At 41.1% G+C, this 21,666-nt stretch overlaps 2 protein-coding genes across 2 annotated transcripts; one reads left to right on the plus strand and one right to left on the minus strand.

Moving 5' to 3' along the window:
• Positions 1-354: 354 nt before the first annotated feature.
• adat2 (adenosine deaminase tRNA specific 2) lies at positions 355-7,598 on the minus strand. Its single transcript, XM_036581218.1, is given in 7 exon segments — positions 355-1,466; positions 1,468-1,492; positions 1,590-1,662; positions 3,531-3,637; positions 5,114-5,264; positions 5,948-6,052; positions 7,359-7,598. Coding segments are annotated over 7 exon segments (648 nt in total). The 5' UTR covers positions 7,458-7,598; the 3' UTR covers positions 355-1,378.
• Positions 7,599-9,940: 2,342 nt separating this feature from the next.
• On the plus strand, positions 9,941-21,299 carry pex3 (peroxisomal biogenesis factor 3). Its single transcript, XM_036581219.1, has 12 exons — positions 9,941-10,131; positions 11,273-11,404; positions 13,233-13,314; positions 14,574-14,617; positions 14,715-14,836; positions 14,940-15,006; positions 15,089-15,143; positions 15,631-15,781; positions 16,556-16,626; positions 17,819-17,941; positions 20,602-20,698; positions 20,892-21,299. The coding sequence occupies exons 1-12, from the start codon at positions 10,059-10,061 to the stop codon at positions 20,973-20,975; spliced, it is 1,101 nt and encodes a 366-aa protein (XP_036437112.1). The 5' UTR covers positions 9,941-10,058; the 3' UTR covers positions 20,976-21,299.
• The last annotated feature ends 367 nt before the right edge of the window (positions 21,300-21,666 follow it).

Here is a 21,666-nt window from a genome sequence, read left to right on the forward strand (position 1 = left end):
AACATGACACTTATGTTAAATCTGTTATGACAACTCAAAAGAATATATGACATATTTATGGATGGATTGTCAACGTTATATAGCAGAGTTCAAATAAATTGTTATTGTTAATGTTCATGTATTTTCCCCCTACAAAGCACAAATGCCTTAATATAGCACTGGCATCAGATCAGTACTCGGTATCAGGCAAGACCCTGAGTTAGGCCTGGATCTTGTGATGTTTATTTGGGTTACCGCAGTAACGACCCCCAGGGATGGTAATAAATGCATTTACTGCCAGTTAAAAACTAAAAAAATGTTCATTTATTGATATATTTTCATGCAAACCATAGCAAAACAGCAGTACTCACACTCTTCAACGTAACTGAGTTTTAATCATGGTGGATGATGTGATATCCTACATTAATACCACCTTTATTTTACCTAACACAGATGAGATTGTTCTAGAAATGCAGCTGCACTGGCTAAACACACTCTGTGCTGCAGGCAGATATCATTCCTGTTCCTGTAAAAAAAAACACTTCTATAGTATGATGTACATTTTCTAACATTCTCACACTAAAGCAACAGGTTTTACACTGAAAAATGACTTCAGTCTCAGGAAAAACGTGAGTGAAAACGTGTCTCAGCTCTCGTTTAACAGGTGAAATGGGTCGCTTTAAATGGCTTCAGGCAAAATGGCTTTAGAGAAGAAGGGAATGTTGGAAAATTACAGTATGAAATAGTAAAGCAAAGACAAAAAAAATACCCCCTCAAGCCAGATTAACTATTTATTATAGTTATTTTCCACATGGTTACTTGAATGAGAGGACTCTCGTCACCAGCACAGACCTGCCTTGATTCCTATTTGCAGCCCTACTTATTGTACACAGAGTGGCGAGGCCTGAAAGAGGCCATGTCTAACAGCAGTGTGAGAAGGGGAAACTCCCCGATTGTGCCCGAGCACCTGCTTTCGGAGCACAGGGGGATGAGATCACACATGTGGAACAGAGATCCGGGTTATGTGAGGACATACGGAGGGGGGGGTGCGAGTGAAGGCTGGAGAGAAGCACAGGCTGTAATGCACAACAGGCCCACTCCGCCTAGCGTGGCCGTCCGCAACGCACAGGGCGCCGCTAATGATCATACGAGCAGCTAAAGAGCTGGACTCCCAGCTGCGCAGGAAAGACTCAAAGGAGTGGAGCCTTGGGAAACTTCGGTTTACAAGAAATGTGAGGAATGACAAAATGTAGCCGCCAATAAACCTCCTCCAAGCTGGGTCACATCCCAGTGTGAAAAAACGGAAGATAAATTAACCTATTTAGAAAAGACGACAGCGTCATAAGAGTCCAATCCAGACACTCGTGTTTCCAGACAAAAGAAAACTGTCCGTCCTGTTTCACTCCAAAGGGGCCATTTTGCCTCCATCTTCATCAACTGGGGCTGCTTTTTTCTGCGGGACAACAGAGCCCCCTGCTGGACTGACCGTCTTTTCTCACTTTAGGCTTTGGAGCTGTAATGAAGAAGAAGTTGATATTGATGTATGAGCCCTGGATGCAGTTAAATCTAGTACCGAAAGATTAATATGATTGGTTTCTTGACACCCTCACCGTTAGGATTCTCCTGCTTGTAAAAAGTCTTCAGCATTTCAACAGCCTCTTCTGCTCGGTGGCCTGAGATGCACTGAAACAGAAAGGAGGAATATTGACAAACTGTTTAACTGTGGTTGATCTGGAGCCAGATCCTCTGTCCAAATCTGAATCTTAACTAGTGTAAGAAAAGCTGTTATACTCATTGGCGGAGTTTACATGCAAAGATTTTTGCCAATCTGATTGAATACATTCCAATTACAGATTAAGACTGAGGTGTTTATTCTCACTCTACTCAACAATCTGATGGAAAATCTCTGTTTACATGCAAACTGCAAGTAATCAGATCCAAAATTATGCGCATGCATACAGAACCGCTTAGTGTAACCCTGCGTTCACACCTGCAGCGACTTTTCGCATCTTGTCACCCAAATCGCTGGTCGCTCATCGCCTGTGGGCATTTCTGAACTCGTTGGTTGCCATGGTTTCACTGACGCCAAGCACAAATCAGATGCATTTCTGCTAAAAATGTGTGCTTGTTTTTATTTAATCCCCCTGTCTGTGCAGTCAGTTTATGAGGAAAACAGTATTTGGTCTTTGTGATTACTGTCTATTTTGCGGCGAAAGCACCGCCCCCATTATTCCACCTGTAGTAGGAACAATTATCTAGGAACCAAAAAAGGAGTGTACTGTTTCACAGTGGCGGAGATGGTGCATACTACGCTGCTGAATGCTGAACTTCTATTGGTAACTGCCACGTCGCTTCACTCCTTATTTGCATAAAGTTCAACGCTCAACTTTGTCGCGTCGCTAACTCCGCCCACTTTGTGTCATCGACGTTCGCGCCACCTCCTGTTGCCAGAAATCGCAGCTCTCACTGAAAGAGGTGAGGTCCAGTCAGAGTGAGATGAGCAGCAATGAGCAACGCTTGTGTATTTAATTACTTTAAAATGATGTCAGACTCAGGAAAACGTCCTTCACATGTCCTTATTAAAGAAGGCCGAGAGGAAGACGTCGTGTTCTGAGACACATAAGCTGGACGTCCGTCCCACCGCCGTCTTTTAAAGATCAGAGCATAAACTTCGTCTCCTCTGCAGACCAGTTTCTGCTCCGCCATGTTGAACGGTATAAACTTTCACTACGACGCGACGAACATGATCAGAACGGACTTAAACTTTCCGATAGGGAATGTAATCAGATACAGGCGATTACACGGATATTATTCTTCTATTTAACAGATTATTTACAGGATTACCCACCTCGATCAATCAGATAGAAACTTATTCTGAATGGCCTCAATCAGACTAGACTATTCTGATTGAGGTGTTTACATGGACATATTCTATTCTGATTGAGCTATCAGTCGGATTATTAACGGATTATTAGGCTGCATATAAACGTGGCTATTGTACATTAGCCAGACTGAAAAAGAAGTCATGCTGAGTCCCGTATGCATTAAATTTAATTCTGCTCTATGGATTCAAATACGATAAGATCACATTTGACCGACAGCCGATTTGGTCAGACTCTGAAGACGAGACTACACTGAATTCCCAAACTGTCGTCACCACTGAGCAGCTTTTCAGTCGGCAGCTGTGACAGAAGAACAGCTGAACAACCTGGAATCAGCCAGAAATGAACCCAACAGCGCAGCGAGTGGGCGGAGCTCGTTACTCTGACGTAGCAACAAGCTGCTTGTTAAGGAACTATAATTTGGTGAAAGAACTGCGAACATTAAAACACATTAAACGCCGCGTTCACGGCCCAGTTTATTAATTTATTACTTTATTTATTTAACTGTTGTATAAAAGTAATAGAACACTCGAGGAGTGTGTTATCGCCAATAACGCACTCCGTCTCTTGTTCTATCGCTTTAATCAAAAACTGCCACCATGAGTACTTCGGTACTGGTGCACATCCCTGGCATATAATAAGGATTTTGTTTATATAAGAATTTGTTACCTTGAAAGATGTTCCAGTGTGGGTTAGGTCATCTGATGCAATGTCCAACACTGAACCACAGCCTCCGAACCGGTCATTCTTACACCCGTACACGACTAAAGGTATATCTGTGTCAGTGTCAAGGAGCAAAGCTTCGGCTTCCAGAGGGTCAGACTTCCACCAGCAACTCTACCAGCTACTGTTATTGTTACAGTCTAAAAGATATATGTGCCTTTAAGGTTTTTAGGGAGCAAATTTTTGTTCCTTAAAGAACCTTTCAATGGATGGTTGTTTAGAGAACCATTTTTGTAAATGAGTGAGTGTGAAGAAAGTTTTTAAACTTTGAACTACCACATACTTTAAAGGTTCTAGGAAGAAGCTTTTGCTGAAAAAAGTGGTGAAGAACCTTTACATTATTTAAAGTTTCTTTAAAATATTTTAAACACATTTACAAAACTGCTTTTTCTATTCAAAGAAGGGTCATTCTACACAAACGTCCACTTTTCTATCTGTCAATAGGAGTCACTGGTGTTACTGATCCTCGTTGGTGTTACACATAATAAAGGAACACCAGAGACATTTTTAATGAACAATGCATTTTACAAAATAACTGCTACAGAACATCAAACCACATGTTGTCGATCATGGAATATCCACCAAAATATGTAATTTAATCCATTTGTATTTTATCGTTTTCACAGTCACCTAAAAATAAAGTCGGTCACACCAGTGACTTCAGCTAAAAGCTTCATATGAAATCATGAGCTGAATGAGAAAATCTCTGATAACTGAGAGACACAGTGGACTCACCATGAGCTTTTCTTCATAGATCCTCAGAAAACAGGTGAAAGGAAGTCGAGTGATGTCATCAGTGTGACTTTTATTTCAAAATAAGAGATTTTTTGTTACGCAGTAACACCAGTGACACAACTTCTAGGAACAAGAACTTTCATTATATATTTTATAATATTTATTTGTTTTCTTTGTCATTTAAATCATATATTTCATAGTCATGTATAGATTATTGCAGTAAAATTGCAGAAAAACATGTTTATCTGAAAATATGGCCTCAGCCTTTACACATGACTGTGGGGACGAGCTCTTCTGTGGTGCTTGGAATTCTATATGATTGATTTAAAAAACAATATTGCTGAATTGAGGCTCAAGAAGTTGTAATTGTTAAAATAATTTATTGTTTTATTTTAAAATATAAATAAGTTTGTAACCCTAACATGTTTTTGAAGTGTAATATATCTGTAAATGCTAGGGACACAAAAATGGACATTTCTGTAGAATGACCAAGAACTATTAGTGGCACACTTTTTTTTAACACTACAGATTGATGATTTACTGAAAATTGTGTTTGGTGTTTACTTATATGGCAGTTTATTACACAAATGTGCAGCAAAACATCTGACAAAAAATATGAGATTCCAAATTAAAGGTCTACTGCCCAAACCTTAATGACAGCACAAATATTGCTGTATTATTCTGTAAGAAATACCACAAACTAAACATCTGTAAGCAACGATAATGTTTTGAGTCTTATAAAACAGGAACTGAACATGTTCAAAAAGGAAATCCAAAACAAACATCAAGGATACGTAGCAGCCGTAAAGCAGCTGCACACATGATACACGGTTCCACAGTCACATAAAGAACAGTCTGCTGACAGACCTCCTTTGGGTTGAGCTGTTTGAGACGGCACCACTCCAACACCTGGTCCAATGCCACCATCTCTGCATGACGTGTTGCCTATAAATAAAAATAGGAAAAAAATATTCCCTTCAACATGATTCTGTGAATTACCTGCTCTGTGGGGGTCCTGACCACTGAAGAACAGGGTAAAAGGGGGCTAACAAAGTATGCAGAGAAACAGATGGACTACAGTCTGTAACTGTAGAACTAAAAAGTGCACCTATATAGTAAGTGGAGCTGATAAAGTGGACAATGAGTGTAGAAACCTTTTACCCTGTTCTTCAGTGGTCAGGACCCCCATGGACCCTCACAGAGCAGGTAATATTTGGGTGGATCAGACACAGCAGTGCTGCTGGAGTTTTTAAACACCTCAGTGTCGCTGCTGGACTGAGAATAGTCCACCGACCAAAAGTATCCAGCCAACAGCGTCCTGTGACCACTGATGAAGGACTAGAGGATGACCAACACAAACTGTGCAGCAGCAGATGAGCTATTGTCTCTGACTTTACATCTACAGGGTGGACTGACAAGGTAGGAGTGTATAATAGAGTGGACAGTGAGTGGACACAGTGTTTAAAAACTCCTGCAGCACTGCTGTGTCTGATCCACTCGTACCAGCGCAACACACACTAACACACCACCACCACGGTGGTCATAATGCTATGCCTGATCATACATACTCTAGCACTCTACTGTCACTTACGTGTTAACAGTTTCCATGCATGATCTGTTTTACTTACATTCTTCGTTTCATTCACCTCGTTTCGTCCTTTTCCTAAAATCTCGTCGTTGTACACCATGAGACACCCAACAGGTACTTCGCCGTTTTCAAGAGCGTCTCTGGCCTGTTAAACACATTTACACAATCTTTTTAAATATAATAAAATATAATTAGAAAAGTGCATTTCCTAAAGGAAACGTGGAATGAATTGTGCCACGGTTACTATTGAATTCTATAGGAGGAATGAGGGATGAAAAAAGTACTCATAGAGGAGTGTGGGTCAGTATGGCGGTGGATTAGAGCTTGGAGACCTGATCTGAGTGAGTACATGTACTTTGGTGGCTGTTGAGAAAGAGACAGATTAGGGCTTTGTTGCGAAAGAAAATAAATTGGACTCTATGGGAGGAACAAGGGATGAAAAAAATCAGCAAATAGATGAGTGCAGGTCAGTGTGGCTGTGGATTAGAGCTTGGGAACGTGCCCATGCATTTCGGTGTCTGTTGCACAATGGAAAAAACAGGGCTATGGTTTGGCCGAAAATAAATGGGATTCTAAGGGAGGAACGAGGGGTGAAAAAACGACAAATAGGGGAGTGCGGGTCAGGACAGCTGTGGATTAGATCTTTGGGACCTGCCCTGAATGAGTACATGCATTTTCGTGACTGTCGGGCAAAGAAGTAACAGAGTTTGAGTGGTGGCGAAAATCAATGAGACTCTATGGGAGAAACGAAGGATGAAAAAACGACAAATAGAAGAGTGCGGGTCAGTGTGGCTGTAGATTAGAGCTTGGAGCGGTGCCTTGAGAAAGTACTTGCATTTAGGTGGGTGTTGGGCAAAGAAGTAATAGAGTTTAAGAGGTGGTGAAAATGAATGGGACTCAATGAGAGGAACAAGGGATGAAAAAACGACAGAAAGAGGAGTGTGGGTCAGCATGGCGGTGGATTAGTTCTTGTGCTAGCTAAGTGCAATTCCACCTTAAAAGCAGTTCCACCTTAAAAACCTCATCATGTGTGCTGACACTGCTGAGCGTTAGGCTGGGAGCGGGTGAGACATTGGGCTCCGTGCGTGAGTCTGGATGGGTGTGTGAGTTAAGGGCCCATTGTGACGTCATGTCTGGCATGCTGCCAACAGTCCGCTCAATGTAAGTCTATGGGAGAAACAAATGATGGAATAAAACGACAAACGGATGAGTGCGGGTCAGAACGAGAGTGGATTCGTGCTGGGGGCCCCGCCCTGAGATAGTGTACGAAAAACGGTGTCGATCGGACAATCAGAAGTGCCTTAGATTGGCATGCAAATGTTCACCCCATTCATTCTCTATGGGAAAAAATTCCGCGAAATTCCCTCGCTACACTGAATCCGTGCATCCGATCAAAGAGCTGTATACAAGCACGCGCCACACAATCAGGCCGGACAATACAGTTAAATTACCATATCAAACGCTCTGGCCATCCAGCTCTGAACGTCACTGTCAGGGGGCTGTAAAAACCCCCCGTCCGTCACAGCAGCTTCACCAGCCTGAGCTCGCATCTCCAAACAGGCCTTTATATCGCTACAAAAAGCCGCCTCCACTAAAGACCTGCGCTCGTGTCTAACAGACACGCCTCGAGCCTCACCTGCACCACGCTTTCCCCTTCATCTGGGGGAACATAATAGAAGAGGGACCAGTAAGACCAGCGTGACAAACCAGCACAATCGATCCATCGATTCCATCGTTTCTTCACCGCCTGGCTGCTGCGCGCTGTTGCCATGTTGGGAGAAAAAAACCCTAGTTGTGTAATTATCGTAGCTCAGAGGTCACCAAACAAAACAGTGACGTACGAGGAGAAATATGAGGATATTTTTTAGGGCCTTTTTCTAACCGTAATGGCTTGTTTATAATTAGACTTTGTTTATTTGTTCAAGGTGTCTAAGAAATATTTATAATCAATTACTTAATATAAGCTGATCATCCTGCTCCTCTGGTAAAGCCTGGTAGACTTTTACTAATCATTTACACTTTTAAGCTGAACTTTGATTGCACTACAATTAAAAATACTCTGCTCGGGTGTGAAATAAATTTGAGTAAATGTAATTTGTTTCTGTACTTAAGTAGTTTTTTGTGTGTCTGTACTTTACTGAAGTTTTTCCATTTTGGGCGACTTTTTACTTTCACTCCACTACATTTCAAAGTCAAATATCTCACTTTTTACTCCACTACATTATGAGAAATCTGTCACTCCTTTTGGTTTATGTGTGTATAAAAACATAACGTCAAAATAAATGAAGCGCAAAGCAAGAACACCAATCAGGGCACAGCGGTCACTTTGTTTTGAGCTTGTTTTGACCTGTTGGTTATACCGACCCAGTGCAGCATGCGGTTCAACATCAGTGCAGCAGTGTAAAATTTTGGGAGAGTCTATTCAACATAAATGATGAACTAACCTAACTTTGTGTAAACAGACCACAATATAGAAATATGTACACATATGCAGTTGTGACTGACATCTGAATTTATACAAACACTTTCATTTTATAGTAAATTAGTTTAGGCTAGTTTATGTTTATGAACAGAGACCTACAGATGCAGTTTAGTAAAGGAAACTCATTTGTGAATCTGAGTTTAAAGTTTTTATTAAACTTAAACTTGTAACTAAGTTACAAATAAATCTTAAACTGAAACTTTGCTTGTTTGTAAAAAGTGATTTCAGAGCCACTCAGTTCTACCTGATGGAAACTGTTTGCCTTCAGTGTTTTGTGCTTATGATAATTTTAATAGACATCAGCATCACTAATTAATGACTCTATTAAAAGACTGGTTTACCAAGAGAGACACTGGAGTATTTTCACCTAAAATGAGTTAATGAAGCGAGTCTTGTTACAGAAATGATAATAGGACATCAGAGCCATAATTAATCTTTTAGTACTTTTACTTTCAATACTTAAGTACATTTGAAGGCAAATACTTTTGTACTTTTACTCAAGTGGAGGTCTAAAGGGAGGAACTTCTACTTTTACTGCAGTAATATTTTACCTCTCTACTTTAACTCGAGTACATGATTTGTGTTTTTCGTCCACCACTGTTGCTGTGTACTAATTTGTACTAGTATTAGAAAGTGGTAGTAATTTGTGTACCTGTATTATTATATGTATTATTGTAAGTAAATAGTAGTGATCTTAGCTACATTTCAAAGAGAAATTAAACACTTTTAACTCTTTACATTTTCATTTTGATCTTCAAACCTCAAAGTACTTCTTATAAATCTCAAAAGCTGGAATATTTTTCTCTTGTTCTCTTGACAGAAAGCGTTCCTGAGCATTTGAATAATTATATTATGTTTTTAATAAAACACCCATTATAACCATGTTTCTCTTCTGATGCACAAGCAAGTGTAACGGTTTGGCGTTTTTGGACAGTAAGAGTCACTCCAAATTAAACAACTACCACATGTACATTTACCTACGGAGCCCTGCTGGTGACTGTATTAATAAAAATAATGCGTGGCCATGACTTAGTAAGGCATAGGAATGAGATGATTAAGTCATGGCCACGACTTAGTAAAGTGTGGGTAAAGCCATGATCTCGTTCCCACGCTTTACTAAGTCGTGGCCAGCAGGGCTCCGTATTTACCTTCATAACTGAGATGTAAAAATGCCACAACATCTTATTTCTATGGAGCCCCGCTGGTGACATCCTGTGTAAATAAAAATAAGGCCTTATTAACGTGTGGGAATGACTTAGTAAGGCGTGGGAATGAGATGATTAAGTCGTGGCCATGACTTAGTAAGGCGTGGGAACAAGATCACGGCTTACTAAGTCGTGGCCATGCATTAGGATCTCATTCCCACGCTTTACTAAGTCGTGGCCACGACTTAATCATCTCATTCCCACGCCTTACTAAGTCATTATTTTTATCTATACAGGACGTTCAAAACAAGGCCACAACACATTAGAAAGGGAGTGTATTCGAGGCTGGGCAGCGGGGAAACGGGGAAAGGCCAGAGTTGACGGGGAATTTCGTAGCCGCATCTGGCAACCCTGACTTTAACGCCTTCTTGCCATGGAGTCCGGAGCTCTGCTAGCTCTGTCTGAACGACGCGCTCATTAATCTGAGTTACTTTCTGCGTTTTACACCTGAGATCGGATTTAAAATGTTATCATCGACGTGGAATTTCATCAAACGCCACAAGAGGAAGTTCATTTTCGCCGGAGTTTTCGCTGGAGGTACAGCACGGCGGCTGAACCAGCCACGTAGCCGCTGCGAGGCTCGTACATTCATTCTGCCGTGCGAGCTGCTAAAAAGAGGCGGTTTGAGCAGATAAACTACAAACGCCTGCTTTACTGATACAGATCGCCGCGGATCGGCCGTAGTTTGTGAAGTAGTGTGTTGTTGTTCTGCTGTAGAGCTCAGCTGAGCCGGTGCTGTAGCTGCTTTACCGCCTGTTAACCCGTCACCCAGTTCAGTGTCCTCAGCGTTTGGCTGAAACTCCATCGTGGTAGTTTACAGGTCGTTTGTTCGCAGCGTTTAGCTGAACAGTCCTGGCGAGCGTCCAGTACGGAGCCCCGCTGGTGACACCCTGTATAAACGAAAATAATGCGTGGCCACGACTTAGCAAGGCGTGGGAATGAGATGATTAAGTCGTGGCCACGACTTAATAAGGCATGGGAACGAGGTCCTAATGCGTGGCCACGACTTAGCAAGACCTTATCTCATTCCCACGCCTTACTAAGTCGTGGCCTCGACTTAATTATCTCATTCCCACGCTTTACTAAGTTGTGGCCACGCATTAGTTTTATTTATACAAGGTGTCACCAGCAGGGCTCTATATCCTGTATAAATAAAAATAATGCGTGGCCACACCTTATTGATGCGTGGGAACGAGATCCTAATGCATGGCCACGACTTAGTAAGGCGTGGGAATGAGATCACGGCTTACTAAGTCGTGGCCACACATTATTTTTATTTATACAAGGTGTCGCCAGCAGGGCTCCGTAGGGATCTATGGACATCCTGTATAAATAAAAATAATGTGTTGCCTTATTAACACGTGGGAAGGAGATCCTAATGCATGGCCACGACTTAGTAAGGCGTGGGAATGAGATGATGAAGTCATGGCCATGACTTAGTATGGCGTAGGAACGAGATCACGGCTTACTAAGTCATGGCAATGCATTAGGATCTCATAACAAAATTGTTATCTTGAAATAACATGTTACTTATCTTGTTATCTCGAGATAACAATTCAGAAAATGACAGCAACACTCATGGCCTCTACTCGTCTGTACGCTCGCCATCAGTTGCAAATGATACGATGAAACTACACCTGCTAACGTTCAGGGAATTGTCTGCCCCTTTGTTCTCCAGGTGTGTACCTGCTTGGTAAATATGCTCAAAGGAAACTCCAGGAGATGCAGGAGCGCGAAGCGGCGGAGTACATCGCTCAGGCTCGGCGCCAGTTCCACTTCGAGAGTAACCAGAGGACGTGTAACATGACGGGTAACTACTCACAGTGCTGGGCGATAGACCGATACTGGTATACCGAGGTATAGGTTTCAGTGTTACAGGTACTGATAGAAAGTGAGCTGTTTTGGGTGCTGTACCCAGGTGCCCAAGCACACAGGTAAAGCACACATTATGTCTGTCCAAGAGCGCCACCGTGCATCACATTGTCTTGAAGAAGATGGATAAAAATAGTTGTCTGATTTCATTAGAAAGATAGAAAGATTGATACTTTATTGATCTCGAAGGAAATTTAGCAGCCAGTATCGGCCCCACAGCACAGCACCGTTATAATAATATGGGTGGTACAATATAAGAAGAATATATGGTAACACTTTATTTGGACAGTCCACTTTAGATGCTTTGCAGATATTTTCAAGTTACATTCAACTTAATATCTACTAAACTGGCCATAATAAACCTCTAAACCTGCTCTAATCCTCACACTAAGCTTAACCTCAACCCAAAACCTAAACCCAACCCTCACCGTGGTCCAAATCCCAACCCTAACCCCACCACTGTTTAGAGTTTCTGCAGATAGTTTGTGAACAGTCTATCCAAATAAGGTGAGATCAAATATATACAAAAAACATGCAATAAGATCAATGCATCCATTGCTTGGATGTTTGCTTTTGTCTAACAAAATTAATTGCATATAAATAAAAAAAAAAGTTTCTGAAATTGAATGATAGACTTGCCTATTCAAATAAGAACTGTTTAATTAACGTTTTTTAATCAGTAGCGTTAGTCATGCCCATCCCTGTACGTCATGTTTAGCTGATAAGCGATTTCCGTAAATCTAGGGATGAAACATTAATCAATTTTATGTTGAAATCTCCGTCTAAAAGAGTGCAATTTTCAAAACGCAAGAGGTGCAATTAAAAAATATATATATACCTACATTATAAAAACGTTGTGTTGAGTTTTAAATGCGGAAATTTAACCTAATGACTTGTAAACTGCCTGTAGGTGAGTTAGACCAATCGTAGGCAAACAAACCTCTGTGTACTGTGACATCACAACCAGGCTGCCTGGCCTTACTAAATTCAGGGGTCGAGCTTCAAGCTAGAAAAAGAAGATGTTCTGGTTTTCTTGGCAGAAAAAAAGGCTGAACCTTGATTTATAGAAAATAATCGCAAATTTAGTCGGGGTTGCAGTATTAGTCTGAAAAATCACAGTTAGATATTCTCCCCAAATCACTCAGCCCAACAGATATCCCTGAGAGCCCTTGATGTGAAACATATATATTGTCATATATTCTTTGAATGGAATCATTTTAATCTTATTAGAGTTATAATGAATAATAACTTGGATAACAGGGCTGTGAGTAGTGTTGGAAGCTAAGTGTTGAGGTATTTTGATTTATTGGATGTTTCTCTGATGTTACTGGTATACCAGTGTCTCCCACACCCCCTCACCCATCAAGTAGTTATGGCACTGGCAGTTAACTGCAGTGTGCATAACTTGCAGGCTACTACAGATTATCCTAAAGGAACAATTGTACAGTAAATAAACAGTAAATAAATATTAGGTTTCCTTTTTGGAAATGTGCCTCATGTCTTGATGTTTACAGTGCTGTGTAAGACTCCATTTGGGGTAAATTTAGGAGAAGAAAACAGAAGAAAACAGTCCAATCAAAACAAGCTACATCTGTCTGTGTCTGTAAGCCAGTCTTTTAGCATAGAACCAGTATTGAGGAAGCATGGGGTCATTAACTTCATCACTGGAGTTATGTGATCTATTTGGAAAATATTTTATATTGTGTTTTACTGATAGAAGCATATTAATATATCTCTCTCCTAAAAATGAATGTCTTTGTTTGCAGTGTTGTCGATGCTCCCAACTCTAAGAGAAGCTATCATACACCACCTGAACACAGAGAGCCTTACAGCACTGCTGAAGTCCAAGTGAGTCTTTCACTAGAACTACGAACCAAGAGATGCTTTGTGAACCTTAAAGTTTCTCCAGGTGAAAAGTTCGTATTTGTACCTTTTCATAACCGAATGTTTTAAACAGAACAGTAAAATAAAGTCCTGGAGACGAGACGGGGTGTGTGGAGTCAGTGCAGCTTAGAACATATCATTCAGTGGATTATGGTTCAGTTATGTTCCCTGACTAAAGGTACTGAGATGGACCCTTGAGGGTTCCACCCCAGTGACTGGAGGGGGACTGACCCAGAGACAGTTTAGTGTCTTTATTTCTGAGGGTGTATGTGTGAAACTAAATAAAGAGTGGTAGGAAAATGGTTCTGTAACAGTTAATTATGCCTGTTTTGGTACAAAAAACACAAATCTTTGGGCTCCCGAGTGACGCAAACATCTAAGTGTTGACCGTATGATCAGGAGATCTCGAGTTTGACCCCTGGTGATGCTACAGCCGTCCGTGGCCGGGAGTCCAAGAGAGCACAATCAGCCTCGCTTTCTGGGTGGGTAGGATGGCCCCCACCTTCTCCCCCCATCACTCAACGTGGGGGATTGGGGGAGTCAGAACTAGTGGGTGGAATTGGAGACGACTAAATTGGGTAGAAAATTGGGGAAAAATCCAAAAAAAACCCCTTCAACTCCTTGAGACCACCGGTGGTTCCAAAACGCACTTCGTCATATTCTTCATAACTTTCATATTTCATAAGCTACATTCTAAAGGTGGGGGTTGTATGAAAGCTGTAACTGTCTTCTCTCCAGTCAAATAGTTGGGTGATGTAATTTTAAACCCTTATAATAAAAGAAGCTGAACTCACAATTTTTTTTTTCTACTGAAAGTCGACCCATTTTTCCACAAATCTGGGCTATAAACTATAAACAGATGGCGTCTCTTCAGTGATCTGCTCTGTAAACATTATTTTTATAAAAAAATACAAAGAGCGTCTAAGATTTTTGGCTTTCAGCAGTAAATTGTAAGCATATAGCAATATGTGTATCATAAAACACATGTTCTGTTAATTTGAGGGGAGCTTTAAAAAATAAATAAAATAAAAATGTACATTTATTTCATGCAGTTACTGAATAATTTGCCTTATGATTTGGTCATGTAAATTCAGATGGACAAACCAAAATATACCCTGGTCAAGTGGATCTCAAAAGGAAAAATAAAATACAACAATAATGCAGGAAATGATATACGAAGTTTATATCAGAAACTGTGTCTCTAACCAAAGTGTTTTTCTTAGGCCAGCAAACAAGGTTGAGATTTGGGAGGACCTTAAGATTATCAGTAAGTTTGAATTCCCTCAACTATAAACATGAATAGCAGCCGTAACTCGTTAAGAAGTTGCAGTTTGCTCATGCAGTCGCTTGTGTTCTCTAACCAGGTTTCACCCGAAGCATTGTGGCTGTTTATAGTACTTGCATGCTGGTGGTTTTGCTTCGTGTGCAGCTCAACATAATTGGTGGTTACTTGTACCTGGACAACTCTGTGACTAAAAATGGAACAGTAAGTCCTGAAGCCCCTTTCTTTACCTTCAGAAATGACCTTTTCGTTAAGCTTCAGGATTTGGTGTATTTATGACCTTTATGTCTCGTATTTGCACCCTTAGACGCCTTTGGCTCCTCCTGAAGTCCAACAGCAGTACCTGTCAAGTATACAGCACCTTCTGGGAGACGGTGAGAGAGCTGAAGCATTTCTTGGTTGTTTAATCAGTTATGTATGGTGGTTCATGTTAACCGGTGATGTTTTCTCCTGCAGGGCTTATAGAGCTGATAACCGTTGTGAAGAAAGCCGTGCAGGAAGCTCTCGGGCCGTAAGTTTTTCATAATTAACTGTTTTTTAAACACAGTGCCACACTGGTCACCTTAAAGTATAGTGCCACAAGCTCAGGAAGCTTCATGGCTGCATTAGCGTTGTCAGTCTGGTAGAACATCTTCCAACCCAACTACTATGTTTTACTATGCTTTTTGAGAAGCTCATTCAGTGCAGACTGTTACAGCTGCTCTGTGTTAATCAATAAAGTTCTGTCTGTCTGTCTGTCTGTCTAATTGTAAGCCTATCTATCTATCTATCTATCTAAATGTATGATTATCTATCTGTCGTCAGTCTATCTATCTATCTGTCTATCTATTTATGTATCTATCTATCTATCTATCTGTCTAATTTTATGCCTGTCTGTCTGTCTATCTATCTATCTGTCTGTCCGTCTATCTATCTATCTATCTTATTGTATGCCTGTCTGTCTGTCTAATATTAGTATAAAGCAAGACTTTGAATCCCGAATCTTTTCATTCTTTGAGGGTCTCTTTGAAGCAAAGTCTGTCCCTGCAAGAGCTGGAGCAGCATCTGACTCAAATTAGACGGCTGGTGGAGAACGACTGCGGCTCCCTGAAACACAGAACTCTCTCCTGGTACATGATGCCTGATGAGGAGAACACGCTGGCAGATCAGGTAAAAACACTAAACCATTTGAAAATACACAGGCTAAAAATTCAGTGAAACACCCATTTTATGTTTTACAGAAGGTTTTACAGAAGGTTTTGCTTGTATTTGCGAGCAAATATGATATGATATACTTTACTACTCTGAAACGCAAAGACCACATTGTTAAGGATGCGCCTGAGTAGGCAGGGATGGCGCAGCTTAAACTCAAGAGAAAAAACACCTGTAGAAAACGTCTCTGTCAGCATCCAGTGTTAAACTTTTCATGAACTTTTAAAGATCCTCTAATTTCAAAATTGGTCAGAATGCTCATCCCTATTAGAAATGGCACCAATTTAATACCCAGTATCAATATTAGGCAGATAGCATTAGAACATCTGAGGGGAAGCCATTAAAATAGTTGATCTTGATTAACTGGATTATTTTGTGTAGTCAATCACAGTTAATAACACTGTCCACTCACTGTCCACTCTGTTAGACACTCGTACCTTGTCGGTCCACCTTGTAGATGTAAAGTCTCATTATTATTCTTTTCTTTCATAAGTCTGTTGTAAAAGATTTCTTTGTGCTGTAAATACTGTAGCTTAATTTGTCTGAAGTGTAAATTGTTTTAGAATCGCACACAATTGGTAGCATAAAATCAATCACTTTCTTTGTTTTTTAAAGATAAAAAATGGTGATTTTGATGTTTTGAGTGATTCAGTTTCCATAATCACTATAATGCTAAAATACAGTGACTCAACATGAATCTAGATATATTTTGAATTTTTGATGTTGTTGCAGGCGTCTGGTCTCACAGAGAACGACATCACAACAATAAAGCTGCTCAACGAAACTAGGGACATGCTTGATAGGTAAGGAAGACAGTAGGCCTTGTTCAGACTGCAAGCCCAAATCTGAATTTTGCAATAGCCAGATTGATTTTTGATAGTTTAGACAGCAAAAAACACATGAAATCTAATTTTTTTGCAAATCGGATCCAAACCACATTTGAAGGTGGTTTGAAAAGCGATTCTGATTTTATTTTTTACTGCTGTGTCTCAGTCTGGGCGCTCTGGCCACTTAAATTTTACGGATTTCAATGGCTACGTTCACACAGCAGGTAAAAGTGGCCCAAATCTGATTTTTTCACCAAACCTGATGTTTTTGTTCAGATGTTCAGATTATCTTTTAAATGTGATCTGTATGAGACATCAGTCTGAACAGATTAGCTCCTAAACTGACCCACATGCTCAAAAGAACAGAGCGTCACGCTGCTTCACGGCTCATCCAGAGGTAAACAATCACGACCGCCAACGAACGCCAGTCACTCCCGGAGGATCAGCTTCATCTTCACCAGCATCACAGGAGCCATCATGAAGCTTCACTGACTGACAGCTGGGCTCATCACCCAGAATGTGTTCGAGCCGTAAAAAGGGCGCGGCCACTTCTTTAACCTTTTCCTTGACGCCACTGCCTCATTCTCTTACCGCTGCGTTCGGGTGTTTCGTTCGAAATCTCTTCAAACACGGAGTGTTTTTTTTTTTTTTGGTACAGAAACATCAGACTAAATGTTTGAGTCTCAGCTGCACAAAATTATGATGAATGCCGAGTTGGATTGACGTAAAAGTCGCATGAATTCTGATCTGGCTGTTCAGACTGAGTCACTTTGCCGCAGATCGGATACGTATCGGATTTCAGTACCACATATGAAAGCGTCTCAAATTGGAATTGAAAATGTCAGATTCGGTGTTTATCTGTTCACACTGACACACAGACACACATCTGTGTCACATATGAAGAAAAAGATCAGATTTGGGCCACTTTTACCTGCTGAGTGAACAAAACCAAAGTGTCTAATGTTTTTTGCATCACTTGCAACGCCACAAACAACAACGGTGATCACCTGTACATCGCAGTGCGGACGGTCGTCTCAAAAGGTATGATTTGAGAAACAAATCTGATTCGCCTGCAGTCTGAACACGGCTGTACTTTTGTTGAGGTGTCACACAAACTCTGGGCGACACCCTTTACCTTTATCATCAACTGTTCGCTCTGTTCTTTCAGCCCAGATTTCAATACTGTACTCAACATTTGCCTGAACCGAGGCTTCAGCCGTTTCCTTGACAACATGGCAGAGTTCTTCCGACCTCCCCAGCAAGACTCCACCCCCTGCAGCACGCCTGACAGGTCAGCATTCACACCAGTTGACCAGTGTGCCTCTGTACTGTTAATCTTTTCCCACTTATCTGTGGTCCAGTTTTGATGATCTTGTGTTTTTGATGATCTGTAGAACATGAGAAACAACGTATGACAGGTTGCGTTCAGAGATGATGTTCAAATAATGTCTGATTTGCATGGCTGTAATTGAGTTTGCTTGATCCTTGCCGTTCTCCTTTGACCTCCCTGATGCACAAGCTGTTTTCATCAGTCACTGCCATTCTTGGTAAACCAAAGTACCTTTGAGGAGCCGTTTGAGAGATGCTAGAACCGACAAATCTGGTGTCAAATTTCAAAATCACTGTGGTCACTCATTTGGCCAGTTCCAGTGCTCCAGTGAAGTCTGACTTACTGCTAGAAACGCTGGTCTGAGTGATTTATACCAGGGGTTCTCAACCTTTTTCATCCCAAGCCCACCTGTTTATAAATACACAGCACGGCGGCCCACGGGACAAAACAAAATCAACAATTTAAATATCATTTTCTTTTTCTTTTCTTAAGTGACACTTAAAATCTGAGAATCTGGGCCAGAAAAAGTCAGATTGTCCACTTTGGTTCAATCACAGGTCCCAAAATTTGCAGATATGTTAAAAAATATGTATTTAATGTCAAAAAAGGGGGGAAAGCAAAAAGAATAGAGATATACGAGGTAGATGTGGACCGATTTAGATCTGCAATAGCTACATCGCGTTTTCGCTGAAAATGCTCCACTACCCTTGGTCTCGAGATTTCTCTTTAGTTTCGAGGGGAGCCTATTTGTGATAAATTTGAAATTAAGCCAAACCTCATTTCACTCACCAGGCTTTTGGATTAGCGTCACAATCAAGAATAGTAAACCTTACTTTATATGTGCGTCCACTTTGAGAGGGAGGTCCTTCAGTGCCCTGTCCCCCAAACTCTGGAACGCTCTTCCTCAATCCCTCCGTGACTGCTCCTCTTTCTCTACCTTCAGATCTGACTTAAAGACGTCTCTCTTTCATGAGCATTTTTCTTCCTCCTTCACTGCTTAGTCTCAGCTGTTTTTTTCCCTTTGTTATGTCAAGCGACCTTGGTATTGTGAAAGGCAGTATATAAATGTAACATTATTATTATTATTATTATTATTATTATTATTGACTTGAAACATTCAGCATCCATGGCTTATCTGGTGTATTTCACTACAGTGATTGACAGAAGAAGTTGGGAAATTGTAACTCTTGTCCTGCTGACCACTGTGGTACACTGCGGTCGCTGCAGGTGGTGGTGGAATTTTCTGTTACAGCTGCATTGAAAACAATGAAATATCCGTTTGCCATTGATTGTCTACTGTCGTATAGGGCTGGGCAATAAACCACTAACGATATTTATCGCGATATAACTTTCCTCGATAGAACTATAATATATGTTTGATACATCTTCGATATAATAGAGCATTCTCACACTTCTGCATTTTGCGACAGCCCTGGTGGTGTATCTACTGCAAGGAAAGTGACAGTACTCTGCTGTCGCCACGAGAGGGCGTACTTCTGAGTTTTTCGCAATGGATATATACTTTATCAGCGTCTGAAACGTGGAGTTATATATTCCCTGTTTGAGTGGAGCAATCGGGGATTGGCAGTCCGCTCGTCTGCTAGCTGGTGTCTGAATACAGTGATATGCTCTGACAGGGATGTGGTAGGAGTGACGTCAGTGAGGCGGTGTGATCCATCACTGACGTACTGAGCCAGCTAATGTTGACAGAAACTAACTGGTTTAGCACTTCTAACCAGACAGCTGAAAATCATTTCATGTGACATTTATCGCGATGTGTATCGATATGATATGAAATTTTTTATCGTGATAAGATTTTTGGCCATATCGCCCAGCCCTACTGTCATAATGTAACTGCAGAATTAGGTCACCATGCCCAATGCCAAGTGTCGGCCAGAGAGGTATAAAGCCTTCCAGCTTTGGGCTGTGGAGTGTTGGAACATCATCTGAAACCTTGTGAAAAACTGGGGGGTGTATTTGGTGTACAGTTTGTATAAAAGTGGAAACACAAGCTGCGTTCCAAAGCCTAGGCTGCATTTCTCGGCCACTACGTCACAGCAGGCCGTTCCAAAGTGAAGGACCCTTCGTAAACAGCCTAGAAATGCAGCCCACATTCTGAGTGACTTCAAGAACGCATCAGATGTTTCCTTCCAGGCCTTTGGTTGGCACCACAAAATGGCGGAAAACAAAGCCGTTGGAGCAGAGCTTGTTAAAATGTAAACTGTTCACGTCCTTGAATTCGTCTTCATTACATAAGTTTAAAATGCCTGATTAATTCAATTATTCATCCATATATTGTATTTTATTTAGAAGTATTTGTATATATGTAGTTTATACTACATAAGAACGAAAAAGAACAAACTCAATGCAGTGGCTCCATTTTCTCTCACCAGTTCCCTCACGAGTTTGGCGCCGCTCTGTTGACGTCACCACGCAGCCTCATTAGTGCTGCTCCATTAGTGTAACCAATAGGCTACTAAGGACAGTCCTACCGAGGACCCGCACTACCTCGGCTGCAGCCTAGGCTTTGGAACGCAGCCACGGTGTATGTTTATGCAGTTTCACTTTTTCTGAAAGAGATGATTTGTCTTATTAAAATACTTTTTATTTATCTTTTCCAGTCTTTCACATGTAAGTCTTCCGCTTGCTAAAATAATTCCTATTGCCAACGGACAGATTCACTCAATATGCAGCGAAATTCCCAGTCACTTTGTACAGGTAAGCCGAGGATTTCAAAATATCTCTTCCTCTTATGACAGTTACGGTTATATTACTAGCTGATCAGGCTCGTCTTCCAGGCGTAGATGTTAAATTACACCTGGCTTCATAGACGAGGCTGAGTTCAGTCATGTTTCTGGGCCTCTAATGTGTAGCATCATCACTAACGTTTGCCCTCGTTCTCATGTTCCAGGATCTTCTGATGATAGACCAGGTGAAAGAGTTTGCGGCCAACGTTTACGAAACATTCAGCAGCCCCCTTGACCTGCAGAAGTAAACGCTAGGACTGAGTATAACGTGGACTTGTGTTGGAGGTCAGTTCCTGAGGAATCTGCAAAGAGAGACACAGCAGAACATTCCCTTCAACCATCCTACGCAAAAAAAAAAACTCAGGGACATTTGCATGGTGGAATGTCGTCTCATGAACTGCACAGCTGTCTCGTTTTAAGGATCGACAAGTGAAACATGGACGTTTTATTCTGGTGATAGTTGTTGGCCCAGACTCTTTGGGACTTATGGTATTAATCGCTGGTCATTTTTAAGCCAAGTGGCTTTATAGTTATGTTAGAGACTGACCTACTAATTTGCAACAGAAGAACCCGGTCCAGTCCATGTGGACCCCAAAATAAAACCACAGTCCAGATCCCAAACCATCCTAAGGGAGCGTTCAGGGCCATTTAAAGGGAATACGACAGTGTTTTTCAACCCAAACTGAAGCATTTTGCATATTTAGTAAATAACAGAGAAATCATTGATTGCATTTACATGCACTCAATATTCCGAACGTAATCGGATTTCTGCAGTTATCCGATTATTTAAATGGTCATGTAAACACCATACTCCGATCTTCAAATCCGATAAAGAAATTCGATAAAGAGGCTGGATTTTATCTCAGTAATCAGATTTCTCAGTGCATGTGAACTCTTACTCTGATTTCTTTTGGATTTCTCAGTCTGAGCATGCGCGAG

The sequence above is a fragment of the Colossoma macropomum genome, unplaced genomic scaffold (assembly GCF_904425465.1).
Source record: "Colossoma macropomum unplaced genomic scaffold, Colossoma_macropomum, whole genome shotgun sequence".
In the NCBI taxonomy this organism is placed as follows: domain Eukaryota; kingdom Metazoa; phylum Chordata; class Actinopteri; order Characiformes; family Serrasalmidae; genus Colossoma; species Colossoma macropomum.

Excerpts from the sequence above, each read along its gene's own strand:
- pex3 (XM_036581219.1), top strand. The coding sequence starts at position 10,059 with ATGTTATCATCGACGTGGAATTTCATCAAACGCCACAAGAGGAAGTTC. Across the intron at positions 14,837-14,939 it reads CTGTGACTAAAAATGGAACA|ACGCCTTTGGCTCCTCCTGA; the intron begins GTAAGTCCTGAA and ends TTGCACCCTTAG. Across the intron at positions 17,942-20,601 it reads CCCTGCAGCACGCCTGACAG|TCTTTCACATGTAAGTCTTC; the intron begins GTCAGCATTCAC and ends TATCTTTTCCAG.